Source organism: Misgurnus anguillicaudatus, chromosome 2 (genome assembly GCF_027580225.2).
Source record: "Misgurnus anguillicaudatus chromosome 2, ASM2758022v2, whole genome shotgun sequence".
Lineage (NCBI taxonomy): Eukaryota > Metazoa > Chordata > Actinopteri > Cypriniformes > Cobitidae > Misgurnus > Misgurnus anguillicaudatus.
Window position 1 is genome coordinate 31,402,333 of NC_073338.2, and position 14,408 is coordinate 31,416,740.

The following is a 14,408-nucleotide window of genomic DNA, read 5'->3' on the forward strand; positions in this document are numbered from 1 at the left end:
TTTAGACAGGTGAAGTTTAGTGTTACTCATAGTCTGCTTATAATGTAAAGACAGCATGTGACCACTACATGGTCCTTTACCAGACAACTTGTGCTTTGTCTTTGAATAACAAGATTTTTCTTCTCCTTTCAAGCATGCAAGGCTTGTCTCATGTCTCATGCATTCACAAGCACCCTCTTTTTGATACTAGGCTGAGCTTTTGTCCTTCAAACTCTCTAGACGAGCTGCTCTTACCTTTGTCCACTTAAATTTCCTCTTGTTCACTCACTGCCCCTTTCATCAGTTGTTTGGGACTGCGTCCGAAATCGCATACTGTGACTGTAGGTACTGAATTAGATTAAGTACGTTCTATATAGTATGAATATGGATAGTATGAATGAATTCGGATGTACTATATTCACCATATTGAAACATCACATGACATACATCGTCATAACAACTAGTTGTTAAAGTCGGAGTCCATGATGTATGAAAGCCAATGTTGATATTTGAAATCACCTAAACAAACACACCCCTACCCCAATAGAATCTGGACCTTCTGTTGATAGACCCGCCCCACACATACACAGCCCGGCAAGGATGTCGGTTAGTAGACACGCTCCTTACTGCTGATTGGCTATAAGTGTGTTTTGGTAGTCGGGGCGTCTCCTTTTCCAAAGCGTTTTTCAAACATCGTGGACTCCGCCTTTAACTGGAATGACGTTAAACTAGCGCAAATAGTCGGAGCCGATGGTGTAGTGGACAGTGCTCCAACATATGGTGCAAGACGCACTTCCGGCGACCCGAGTTCGAATCTCGGCTCGAGGTCCTTTGCCGATCCCATACCCCTCTCTCCACCCTGTACTTTCCTGTCGTTTTTCAGTTACTGTCTATCAAATAAAGGCAAGATGGCCCAAAAAAACTAAAAAAAAAAAAAAAAAAAATAGCCCAGATAAACCAAAAGGGACAGATGTTCAAGGGTGTTTTCAAATATGTAGTTATGTTCATTTGGTGCGGACCAAAGGCAAAATGATACATTGCTTTTTTGGCAGTTTTGGTTCCTTTTAACACCACACTGATTGTTTTGGTCTGAACTAGTTGAAACTAACCAAAATGCTGTCATGTGATAACATCCACATCACTCGTTGGCCACATGTTTTTGAACGTATTTCCTAAACTGCTTTTCGATTGGTCAGAATTAACGTGCGGGAAATTACCTTGAAAGTAAAGAAAAGAACAGGAAAATACAGCAGACATCACGCCACTGTTTATATAGTATGGCAAGATGACTCCGTGTTCTGATTGTATTCGAGGTTGTTATATACTGCGAAGTTTGTCCGCAAGCTGCCATCAGGCTTTTGTTGCTCGTGCTAACCGTACACAAACACTTCCTCGTTGACTACGACAGCTAAATTAGTTTAAAAAATGCACAGTAGGCTACTTTTTGCAGTTAGGTCAGTTCGAGGTCGGATCGCGTTCTGACCACAAACGAACTGCTTCAGAGTTCATTTAAAAGCATACAGAGGCCAACCTTTTCCAGGAGGTCTCGGCCTGCTTGTTTGGTCCACTTTTGGTGCGCACCCGAGTTCGATTGCTGCATTCTCACCTGCCCAAACGAACCGCACCAAGTGAGCTGTTGAACTCTGTTAGGATTCAACCAAACTAAATAGGTGAGAAAGCACCCTAATACGTGTATTTGCAAGCTGTGTTACCGCTTTTGGACATTTTTGAATAAAACAACGCCCCTTCGTCGTCATCTTTATTCGGATAATTCCTGTCCTGGGGGATCATGGGATAGCAAAGAGTCCATCGAATGAACACTTCGTGATCTTGCCGGAAGTAGTAGGTCATCTGGGTATTTTTGCCTGCTGTATACTACAGTTATAGTATGGAAGTAGGTGATTTCGGGCGCAGCCTCTGTCTCTTTTTCTTACTACAATGCTTTCTGTTCTTCCTTGGGGAGTTACGTCCCAGTGTCTTGGTCTTGGGGTCATGTCTAATCCCATTGGTTTATGTGTGGAAATAGGGTCATGCAATTCTCTTATCCAGTCTGCTTCTTTTATAATGAATGTGAAATTTTGTTCCTGTGAGACCTGTATAATAATTAATGTTAAGCTGCTGCCAGTCAGATCTTTTTTTACTTCAATTAACAGTAACACATTCCCCCAGAACATTAACCCCTAGTCTTTTAGCAGTTTATTATTGTATCATCTGATTTATTTTACTATATTCATTGAATTCCTTATTGTGAACGCACTTCTGAAAAGACCAGCATTGCTGATACCCTAAAAGATATCCTTCTGTAATCTACCATGTTGGTCTTCTCAGCAGGGTGCTGAAGATACATTAGCTTAACCCAGCAGGATAATTGTTCCATAATCAAAAAATATTGAGAGCTTGAGCTCACCTCTCCTTAGCCAAACCACAACTCATTAGGACTTATTAGAGTGTTTTAGCTCTCACGCTATCAACCTCCATCCTCGGGATTTAAATGCAATTGTCCCTCTTCAGTGCCGGGAGCCCCGCCTCGGAAAGTAGAAGCGGAGGCTTTGAACTCCACGGCTATTCGCGTGACATGGAAGCCGCCTCTCTCTGGGAAGCAAAATGGCCAGATCCGTGGATACCAGGTCATCTACTCCCGCCTGGAGAATGGGGAACCACGTGGGCAACCAGTTCTTATAGATGTATCTCTTCCAGAAGCACAGGTACTACCTGCTAAATCCTCGTTACTCTGTGAACTGATCTGAAAGCCTGAATTGATATTGTCTTATAAACACTCTGGCTCTGTTTCAAACTCTTTTTGGTTTGCATAGGCAGCAATGGTCAGAAACAAACTGTTGTTCGTTAAAGGAATAGTCTACTCATTTTCAATATTAAAATATGTTATTACCTTAACTAAGAATTGTTGATACATCCCTCTATCATCTGTGTGCGTGCACGTAAGCGCTGGAGCGCGCTGCGACGCTTCGATAGCATTTAGCTTAGCCCCATTCATTCAATGCTACCATTTAGAGATAAAGTTAGAAGTGACCAAACACATCAACGTTTTTCCTATTTAAGACGAGTAGTTATACGAGCAAGTTTGGTGGTACAAAATAAAAAGTAGCGCTTTTCTAAGCGGATTTAAAAGAGGAACTATATTTTATGGCGTAATAGCACTTTTGGGAGTACTTCGACTCTCCTGAAAAGTCCGCTCCCCTTCTCACTCTCATAATGGGAGAGGGAGGGTGTTACTGCGCCGAGTCGAAGTACTCCCAAAAGTGCTATTACGCCATAAAATATGCATATGTATATAAATCCGCTTAGAAAAGCGCTACGTTTTATTTTGTCCCACCAAACTTGCTTGTATAACTACTCGTCTTAAATAGGAAAAACGTTGATGTGTTTGGTCACTTCTATCTTTATCTCTAAATGGTACCATTGAATGAATGGGGCTAAGCTAAATGCTATCGAAGCGTCGCAGCGCGCTCCAGCGATTACGTGCACGCACACAGATCATAGAGGGATGTATCAACAATTCTTAGTTAAGGTAATAACATATTTTAATATTGAAAATGAGTAGACTATTCCTTTAATATTTTATATTGCTTATAAAGCTGCATTCTGTAACTTTTGCCTCTCTGTTTGAAAAATTGCAAGTTTCTTTATGTACATACATATAATTATGTTCAAAAGCAACTGCATTTCATGTGAAGTCTGACCCGACAAATTATAATCATTTTTATAAGCTTACTGTTGTGAATTGTGATAAGGTAAGGAGACTGAACAATGATTGTTTATGCACTTGCTGAATAACTGATTGTTGTTTATTTTTAACCAAAAATTGCAGCTTTCAGATTAGATTTTATCCGCAACGAGCTGTACCTTTTGTTAAAATGCTGTCTGGAAACAGCTTGCTAGGGTTTGAAACAGAGCAGCTTGACTTATCCATTACATCTACACATCATACAAATGGCAAATTCTAGCTTTTCCGTAGCATTCAGGCTTGCTGTAATGAAAATTGCTTAATATTTGATAAGCCATTGTTGGTCTTTTCAGAATTTAGCTTGTTTTATTACCAAACATAAATATATATGCACTGCCTTGTTACTCCGCATTTGTTTTTGTTTCGCTCATGGTACATTAATATAAGGGGATTTAAAGCTGCCTGAAGAAACGCGGGTGCACGGAGACGTAAAAAAGATCGTAATCCTTTGGAGGGATTTATGTATTCATGAATAACGTAAAGTAGACACTTTGGCGAGGATAGAGGGAGCAGGCTGGGGGCATTTAAATGTTTCTTGCGAATTGTTAGCTCAGTATTAAATTGCAAAGACACGTGTTCTCCAGCGCCTTCCCTGCCCCCTAAACAAGAGTTTCTCATTTACCTGTGTAAGCATTTGTCTCCACTGAGCTGCTACAATGAATACCTGATGTGCGACTGTAACAAGAGACATTAATGTACAACTGTGGGCCTTAATGGTTTTGACTAAATGGGCCGGCGGTTTTCTGGTTCATCAAAAAGATTTCTCGTTTGCATAAGTACATACCTAAGTAAAAGAGTGCATGACAAATGTACTGTAAATACACCTTTTGCATCCATGTCAATTCCAGCTCTGGTTTTCCACCAATCCAGACAGTTTTATGTCTATATTCTCTCAAAGCTTGAGCCTTCATGACCTTGTGCAATAGATGTTTTGTCTGTCCAGCATCTCTAACAAGACAGAATGTGTGAACTTTTTGTTTAAAGTCACAAGGTCACCGACTCCGAATGTTTTTCACAACATACAAGACACATTTGTTGTGGTTTTTTCAATTTTTTCGCAAGCGACAGGAAAAAAACGATAGGCAGGTTTTGTTTACAGTATCTGAAGCGTTGTTGACCTCTCCACTCTCATAACACAAGGACACCTGCGCCCGTCTCTCCCTTTTTGGCAAACAACACTCTCATCATCCTCCATGACATCCAAATCGACGTTGAGTCATTTACAACGAACCGCGTGATCCGTGACGAGACGCGAGTCATTCGTCATTATTGTGATGGAAAAAAAGACATAAAAACACTTGAAGGACCTGCTGAGGCACATTCGTAGATACCAGACACCATACGTCATAAACTGTATAAGCCTGTTTAATTTCACCTTGTTTTCTCCATGTTCTCTCATTTTTCATGTCAGATTACATTCGTGTTTACATGTCACTACGTTGTCCTAGGGCTCTTTCGCGCGCAGAATAAATCGAATAATCTTGCGTTCTCCCTTTGGAATGTAATTGGCCAGGGAGAGCTTGTGAGAAAGAGAGGAGAAATATATCTGAGAAATGATGAAATCCATTGTGTATTGTGTAATGCTAATAGCTTGTCACGGTGGTTACGGAGTTGCTTTGATATATGGCTCGTAGTGTTTTTTGTGTCAACAAAAACACCCCAATTTCTCAAGCCATCCACTCTGTTGGTTACCACTTGTTCATTTTTAAAATGTACTATGTCCCTATCACCTCCAGAGACTGTTTGGATGTGAGTGCATAAGCTTCTGCATGGATGGACTCTTAAAATATCTTAAAGAGGACAGCGGTGCAGCATCTCTTAAGAGGATGCTGTTAGTCTGCATTAGGGGTAATGAAAATGAACTCAAATGGCTAAACTCGTATTTAACATTAAAATGTTGCCACCTGCACTACGCCATCTCTTCTAGGGTGAACGATAACAATTATGCAACATGATTGCATAACTTTTATGCTGAAGTTAAATATATTATAAAGGTAGCATTATGTACAGCATATCTATTTGTGTGACATTTCCTGTACAGAAGATGAGCTGTTTCAGAGGTGGCTAACGTTATTAAGTTTTTGCTTTACTATTAAATTTAAGTTTGTGTTGAGGAGGTGTTATAACCTGAATCCCACATTTATCACACTCAAAGCAACTCCGCAAAAACCCAGAAGTGTCTCTCTCGGCTGCCACTGCGACCTCAGCCGGGAAAACCAGCAAGCACTTGTTTGTTTCGTGGGTGTGTAATGGACTTTTTCTTTCGTACAAGGCCAGATTGGGAGCCCACACGCCCTCATGCTGGGTCTAAATTTAACCGAGAGACTGAGGTAACGGATCCATTCCACTGTGGCATGAGAACTGAGCAAGTGGACGTTTACGAGGCCTGTCGAGCTTTCCGTGAAGCATCTCTAATAAAAGCGAGAGTCATGAGATCATGACAGTCTACTACAATTACATTTCACGGGTTACTATCGTATTGCATTAGTTGTGGGTGTGGGAGACAAAGTGGAGGTTGGAAAAAATAACAGAGATAGTGATCTGAGCTGTGGGTTAGTAGCCAAAAATGTGCAGTTTTAAACCCTATAAGGCGTACCACCATTGACCTCTTAAAGGGGGGCATATCATGAAAATCTGACTTTCCATGTTTAAGTGCTATAATTGGGTCCCAAGTGGGTTGAAAAAGATCAACCCAGTAACTTAGTTTTGGTAAACCATTCTCTGCAAGCATGTGAAAAAATAGGTAATTGAGATTTGGCTCCCCTTGTGATGTCAGAAGGGGATAATACCGCCCCTTAATCTGCACTATCCAACCATGTTACTACCATTTAGTGCAGAGATCAGCTCATTTGCATTTAAAAGAACTCACCCAAACCTACAAAGTGGCAATTTTAACTTGCTATAATAAATTACAGTCCCTCCAGAAAAATGCATTTATGCGATCGCATGATTTAACGCTTAATCAGCCAAAGGACACATATTTATGCGGGGGACGCATATTTTTTCCAAACACGCTGCACTTTAGCAGCATAAATTGCAGATTTCCGTCCGCAAAATATGCGGGGCTTACATGATTTCATAATCTCTGCATTTTTGTAGTAAAAATCGCACATATCTTAGCAGAAAGTTGAAAAATGCTGCATTTACCTCACACAAGCGCAGCCATGTCCTCTGTTGCCATGGGAAGGTTATGAAGTGACGTGAACATCATTAAAAAAGCTGCAAAAGCTGAAAAAGTTTTGTCGCATAAAATTGCATAAACCTCCCGCATATTCCATCGCATTTTTTAAGAAAACGTGCCGCAAGATCAAGGATTTTTGCCCACAACAATCACAAAAAAACTCTTTTTTTCTGGAAAGACTGAAATTATCTATGAGGTATTTTGAGCTAGAACTCTGGCAACACCAAAGATTTATTTTACAAAAGTCTTGTAAAATGTCCCCTTTAAATGAGGAGCTAAATGGGTAGGAGTGACCAGATGCTTTCCTATAGCTCAGTGGGTAGAGCATTGTGCATGCAGCACCAAGGTTATGGGTTAAACGCTTAAGAAAAGTCTGAAAACTGAGGCTTATATCACCGCAAATTATCAACGCTCATTGAAAATAACTGATTTCCAGTCGCTGTCTTGCGTGAACGCCTCCGGTTGCTCCAGACGGCTTGTAACTATAATAAAGAAACATTGTTAGTCGCTTTGAATGAAAGTATCTGCTAATCGAGTTAAGGTGAATGTAAGACACACACAGCACCAGCCCTGAGGGGATCACAATGGCCTTGGTGGTCCCAGCACCAGATCAAGGAGAAGGAGAATAAAGACTTTTATTTCCTTTGATTTATTTCAATACTTTCCTTTCCTTTTATCCGACGTCGTCCAAGAGTCTCGATCTGACAATCGCAGACCTTCATTACTCTTTTAATATCCTGCGTGAAAATTGCAGCATTTGGCTGCAGCTGAAGATTCCAATCAATTCAGACCTCATTGTTTTTGCTCTCCGAGGTTTTTTGTTAAACTAGGCTAATTTATTCATTGGCATTGGAAGAGAACGATTGCAAGGAGATAAATTTTGAAAGGAAAGGACTGTACGGTTTAAAGTGCCATGTGCAACAAAAAAAAAACCAACCCATTAAGCGAGCAGATAAGCGGGAAAATAACTCTCATTAACTTGAGCTTAAGAAGGCTGTTGGTGTTTATTTCAGCGCGCACTTATTGTGACGCATATAATGTTGTGGTTTTTGATGACGCTTTAAACTCCATTTATGGCTAATGGGATAAAAACCCAGCGTAATGTATCTAATGTTAAATACGGAGAGATCTGAGCTGTTTCCTTTGCAGTGTTGCACTCCGTTTTCATTTTGGCTAAAAGCCACACGTATGTTTGTATTGTGTCAGAAAACGTACATATAGGTACTCCTCTGCTCCAGGATTAATAGGGTAGTTAAATGCGGTGGTTTTGGATGAGTCCATTGAGCAGGAAATGAAAGCTGTGAAACATCAACGACTAAATGATTGAAATACAGTTCTTAAGTGCAGACCTTAAGGGTTAGAAGCCCACTTCGGTCCATTATATCTGATCGATGTTTCAGCCTCTACCATTTCACCCGACCAAGTCAGTGTGACTTTAGTTCTGTGCTGCAAAGCAATGATGGTTGGTTTGGCTTCCAAGGGAGCTGATATCAGGGAGAGATCACATTTACAAGTGTTTTAGGAAGGCAAACCCGATCTCCCAGGGCTATCAGTGGCTTTACAAACAATCTGCAAGACTTCCACCTTCCCTGTTAGCCAGCAGGTTTCCAAGACCCACCAAATGCCAAGCGTTATATTATAAGATAAGCTGCAGGACGTCTGGAAAGCAGTGCAGCTTGCTCAGGGAAACCGTTTCTTTATTAGATGAGATGGAGGCCAGTGTGTGTTATGCAACACACACGGATCTTCATCTTACAGCACTGTACGGTGCTGCTGTCATGAGCAGCAATTATAGGACACGGGTGAATGTTTGCAGAATGATCTAATATTGGAAATTGCAGTGCTGGTGTCTGCACACTGATATTGTAATATGCTTTACTGCCGTTTGCAGATTCTTAGCTAAAATAGAGCATTTTCCTTTATCTTCCTGAGGAGGAACGTCAACCGCGGTTGAGTTGACTCCATGCTGACTTCTCGGTCCAGGGAAGATTTGATGTGTGTGCGTGTCTCTTTCTTTATATGGAAGGTGTAAGACATTGGGTAAAAGAAAGTTTTGGTGAAGTTTGATGTCACCGAGCTTGGCAGTAGGGATGGGGGTAACGGGATTTCATGCTCAATTCCACCACGGGTCTAGCAGCAGGAAATAAGCTTTCAGTCCCTATGGGATTCACTCACAGTCAAAGAAAAGTTTTAATCTAGTATATATCAATCTTAAATTGCTATAAAAAATGTAAAGTTTTTCACCCTGCCTGAGAAAAGTAAGAAAAAGTTTCTATACTGGATAGATGTTGTGTCGGTGTAAACATTAGCAATGCTGTAATGAGCATCCATGCTGTGCCAAAGTAAGTGTCAAGGTAATATATTCGCAATGTGAAAAAGTACAAAAGTATAGTTTTAACGGACTAGTTGATAATCAGATGGTAAAGAACCCTGTCTAAATGAGATTTTGGATTTACCTAATCCACGGCATTTGTGTAAAAACTGCTAGACAGAAAGAAATGGATTGTAGCAGAACGCAGAGACCTGGAGACAAATTTTAACAAGCTACCGTATTTTTCAGCTGCGTTTTTTTCCATATCTTGACTGGTGCTGCGTCTTATAGTCAGGTGCGCCTTGTAAGTCAGTATGAATAAATTTTGACATTTATGTGGCAAGAGGCATCATTACCGTCTACAGCCGCAAGAGTCCGCCATATGGTGCTTCTGTATTTATGTAATTCAATGGATTCAGTAATGCGAAATGCCAAGTCTGCGAACTTCATGCTTGTTGGCTTGTTCGGTTAATTTAGCCTATTCAACCTTTCAGCTAAGTTCTGTATGCTATGGTTTATCGTTTAAATAACTGATAATATGACTTTAACATACAGACATCTATTCAGCCTGCTGTTCTTTCTGCTATTGTTTAATTGAATAACTCGCCTTTCCAGATTAAATGTCTGTTCTTCGGCTTGGATTTGTGAAGTAATTTTCTAAATAAATGCAACGTATAGTCCACTGTGACTTATATATGTTATTTTGCCTTAATGACGCATTTTGAAATTTTGGGTTTATACTCCGGTGCGGCTTATAGTCTGAAAACTACGATAACATGTGGTCTTAAAGGTCCCTTTCTTTCTGTGTTTTTTAAGCTTTTATGGTGTTTACAGTGCGCAATATAACGCGTGTTCATGTTTCACACAGGATTTTTCACACAATTGACTTATCTGTATATCGCTGTTTTTACTGTCCTAAAAACGATTGTCTACCTTGTTCAATAAAGTTCCTCCTTCAGAAATACGTATCGAGTTCTGATTGTGTAGTTTGTTTTGTGTGATTCGATAGCAGCATAGCTTGCCGTTAGCTTAGCTGGAGACTGACGTATTCCTGTGGGCGGAGTTTAGTTTAAAAAAAAACAGTTCTAGTGACGTCATTAAAGCAGGATGTAGAGGTCTGTAGTCCAAACCGTACATTCGCTGTAAGCTTTGAAATGCGAATTTTGTTAAAGAAAATATATAGCCTGGCACCAAACTTTGAGCTTTATAATTTTACAGATATTATGCATGCTATTATAGCAACATTACACACTAACTAAAGTTTAAAATCACAGTGGACCACTATCAAAATCAGTGTGATACGTGATGGGACAGACAGTGATGTTCATCTAAATCTGCATTGCTGTAGAAGTGGTGCATTGTGGGCATGAATTTAAAGACGCTTTTTCCATGGACGTTTTTTTTTTACATTTTAATTTAAAGTACCATGAAAACAAATAAATAAATGTGGAAAACAAGCACATATTATGAATAATCATGCGGATGAAATATGAGCGAAAATGCTTTGCATTTCAAGGTAACCAGGCAGTGCATCTGTGTTTAAATGTTTGCATTCTCCAGTATATCTTTCTGTATCTCATTTTTATGTTAAGGTCATATATTGGTTTTATTATTACAGTTAATGCAGCCCAGGTAAGTGTCTGTGAATTGCAGTTTTTGCATCCACTGGGTGTAAATGGTGCACCCATCTCCTACAGAGCCACTGGATCAACTTGCCGTGTAAAGCTGCTCATTTCACCTGACTGTGTACTGCACTGTGTCATATGTAAAATATTGTACTCTATCCTCCTCCACCCTTCATCTCTGTCTCTGTAGCTGAGCTACAGTGCTGCATGTGACTGTTAACGCTACTGTATGTGTTCATCTATAGATGAGAGAAAAAAGGTAGCAATGCTTTTTTCTCCCCCAGTAGTGCCATCTCTGATTCATTTTTCCCCTCTCATCTGTCATGTGTTTTCCATCAGTGGAAAATTGAGGAGTCCACGGAATATGTGAGTAACTAAAGTGTGTGAGCGGGTGGTTTGCGGCATTGGGATGTTCTGCATTTGTATGTGTGTGTGTGGGCACGCACACACGTGTTCTGCTATTGCCTTTCTTTACTGTCGCTTAGCTTTTCTTGATTTGGAACTAACATTTTTCCTTCGTTTTTCCATATACAGTAAAAGGGATTAATAGTTTGGTTGAAATCTTTCTGTGTGTTTGATGTGAATTTTGACAAATGTGTGTGGGGGGGATCCGCAATCAGACTAAAGCACTTTTGGCACCTTTTGAGCACTGTTGCAAACCTGTTCCCGAATCCACAAACACACAGAAAATAACAGAATAAATTGCAGCATTTTCTGCATTATACTAAAGGTCATCCGCTAATGCACTGTATTTACTAATGGTAATAATGCAGCGTGCTCTAAAGGTCTGGCCCCTGAGTGCACATTTCACTGGCAGTGTAATGACTGTACTAATGACTTTTAGCATAGCAAGTACCCGTTAGTCACACACACAGACACTATTACACATGCACAACAAATGCAAAACGGATAAATGAATGCTCTCCTCACAACTATAGCAATATTGCAGAATTCAAGAGCCAGCATGTTTAATATTTACTGAATGCACTCCTTACTTACAGTTTACGGCCAATCTATGGAAACTGAGATGTGGCGCAGCTGATTGTGAGTTGAATTGCAGCTTTAGCTGATATTGTTGTGTGGTCATTAAAATCGGAGCACATTTTGTGTAGCAAGAGTTAGATATGGACGCGTTAGATATTTTGTGTTCAGCTTTGACGGATTAACTAAGATTTTAGAACTGGAACAGTGTTTTGTCAATTACTGTGCATTGTATTTATATGTGATATATAATTATATTGTATTATAACCTAATGTTATTATTATGTAAGTGACACTGTACAACCAGCTAGTGATTATAGTAGAATAAACTCAGAGAGTGTGATCAGGACCCTGAAGTAAGGTTGGAGGGCTTTTGCAATAATTACTGGGCGACTAAAATCATCTCCCATATTATACAGATGCTTGCATAGAAAATGAATAAATGGACAAGAATGGACAAGTTTTTTGATTATATGAAAAGACCACTGAGTGAAACTAGTACAGTTATGTAGAAAGTTGGTTGCCAGGGACAACAGTCAGTTATGTGTTTAGCAGTCATTATAAAAATATATGGAGAGTTCAGATGCAAAACCCGCTAAGGGCATCTGGCATGATTTCTTGTTAAAGAGCACCTATTTCATTGTTTAAAAAAACAACGTTATTTTGTGTATTTGGTATAATAGAATGTGTTCACGTGGTTTATAGTTAAAAACAAATTTTTCCACATACCGTACATTTTTGTAGCTCCAGATTTCACTTTCTTCCTGAAACGCACCTATTTTAAAAGTCCTGCGTTCCTGATGGCCAGCTGGACTGTACGTTGGGATTGGCCTGGGTGCCTCTGACGTCAGCCGGAAACGTGATAATCCTTACCATGTTTGAAAGATCCGGTTGCTAACAAGAGTTAACTTACAGGCTGTGAGTCTGAAGTGGGAGGAATTATGATAATGTCGGACTTTACTACATCACCAATCCCAGGAAGTCTCCAACATAAATCTCTTTTCTTGCACTACAACAAACACATGGATTGTAGGCAACAGTTTACTTCCTGGGATTGGTGATGTAGACAAGACTGACATTATCATAATTCCCCACGCTTTGGACTCAGCCTGTTGGTTAACTCCTGTCAGTTTTGCGTTGTGAGCGAATCTTTTAAACATGGTAAGAAGCGTCACATTTCCGGCTGACATTAGAGGTATTCAGGCCAATCACAAAGTACAGATTAGCTGGCCAATCAGGTCTTTTCAAATCGCTAAATTTCGAACAAAGTCTGTGCGTTTCAGGAAGCGAGTGATATCTGGAGTTACAAAAATGTACGGTATGTGGAAAATATTGTGTTTTTGAGCATAAACTACGCGAACTTTGCTTTTAGCAATGAAATATGTGCCCTTTAAAAAAGTGTCATTTTAAAGTTAAACAATGTACAGTTACAACCCATTCTGCCTTGTGTGATGAATGATAAGCTTGAGGATATAATCCTCCTGAATGTTGTTACCTGCTTTCAACACAGGGTCTGTGCTACATTTATGTGTGCTGTGTGTGTTGAAAACCAGTGAAGCCTGGCAAGAGAAAGCTGCAGACAACAGCATGCTTTCAACACTCCAGCCCTTTGTGTGTGTGTACGTGTGTCTCGTTGTTTCAGAGCTTTCTCAAAAGATTCCTATAGTTGCGTGACAACCCACTGTAGTTCAGGGCCTGGCTTGAGTTACGGTTGTAAATCCTCTTACCGCCTAGATTTGGAGCATTAAAAAAGAGCTGCAGAAATGTGTGCACTTCAGTTACCGGTGTCGCTTTCCTCCCAGTGAGGCCTGACCCTATTTCTCGGTCCACCCATCTCTGTGCCAGCAGACTGGCAGACGTCTCTCCGGAGCCTTGCTGTTAGCGACAGCACCTGCTCTGTAGTCGCTGTTTGCTGGCACCTGCCTGGAAGATTGTACAAAAGCCCTAACTTTTTTCCTTTCCCTCGATTCGGCGTTGTCTGACAGCCTCTTAGTGTATAGCAATCTGGACCCTCTGACCTTGTGACCTTGAGCTGACTCTGTGGGTGTAGATTGCTTTGCTTTGGGGTCTTAATCATATTGTAGTTACTGCTTGATGCAGTCACAGTTGCCCTTGCAAAGACGAATGTATGTATTGGATGTAGTGTTAAGCCGTTTGATGAAGATCTGATACCAATGTTTAATATAATACAACTTTGGTATGTTGACTAGGGCTGTAGATGTCATCGAAAATTTTTGTAAGGGTGTGTTCAGCGTTGTTCGTCAAAGGTCACAGCCTCTGCTGTGTAAATTGTACCTTTAAACAGATACAAACACATAGATAAAACATTCTTATTGTCACACCCATGTCCAAGAAAAGTACACAACATCTGTATTGTCAAGAAACTATTCTCTTAACTCCTAAGATGCTGAAATAGCCAGGCGACATTAAAGGATTAGTCCATTTTGTTAATAAAAAAAAACAGATAATTTACTTACCACCATGTCATTCAAAATGTTGATGTCTTTCTTTGTTCAGTCGAGAAGAAATTATGTTTTTTGAGGAAAACATTTCAGGATTTTTCTCATTTTAATGGACTTTAATGGA

The 14,408-nt window shown here is 40.1% G+C and overlaps 1 protein-coding gene across 9 annotated transcripts in view; it reads left to right on the forward strand.

Moving 5' to 3' along the window:
* Positions 1-14,408, forward strand: part of ptprfb (protein tyrosine phosphatase receptor type Fb) — a 204,126-nt gene that overhangs the window by 137,687 nt on the left and 52,031 nt on the right. For 5 of the 9 annotated variants that reach the window (XM_055202563.2, XM_055202568.2, XM_055202565.2 and 2 more), the window contains 2 exons: positions 2,491-2,684; positions 11,181-11,207. In XM_055202563.2, the coding sequence (XP_055058538.2) occupies positions 2,491-2,684; positions 11,181-11,207 (221 nt within the window). The remainder of the gene's footprint in view (positions 1-2,490; positions 2,685-11,180; positions 11,208-14,408) is intronic. The other 4 variants (XM_055202566.2, XM_055202571.2, XM_055202567.2 and 1 more) reach the window with 1 other exon arrangement.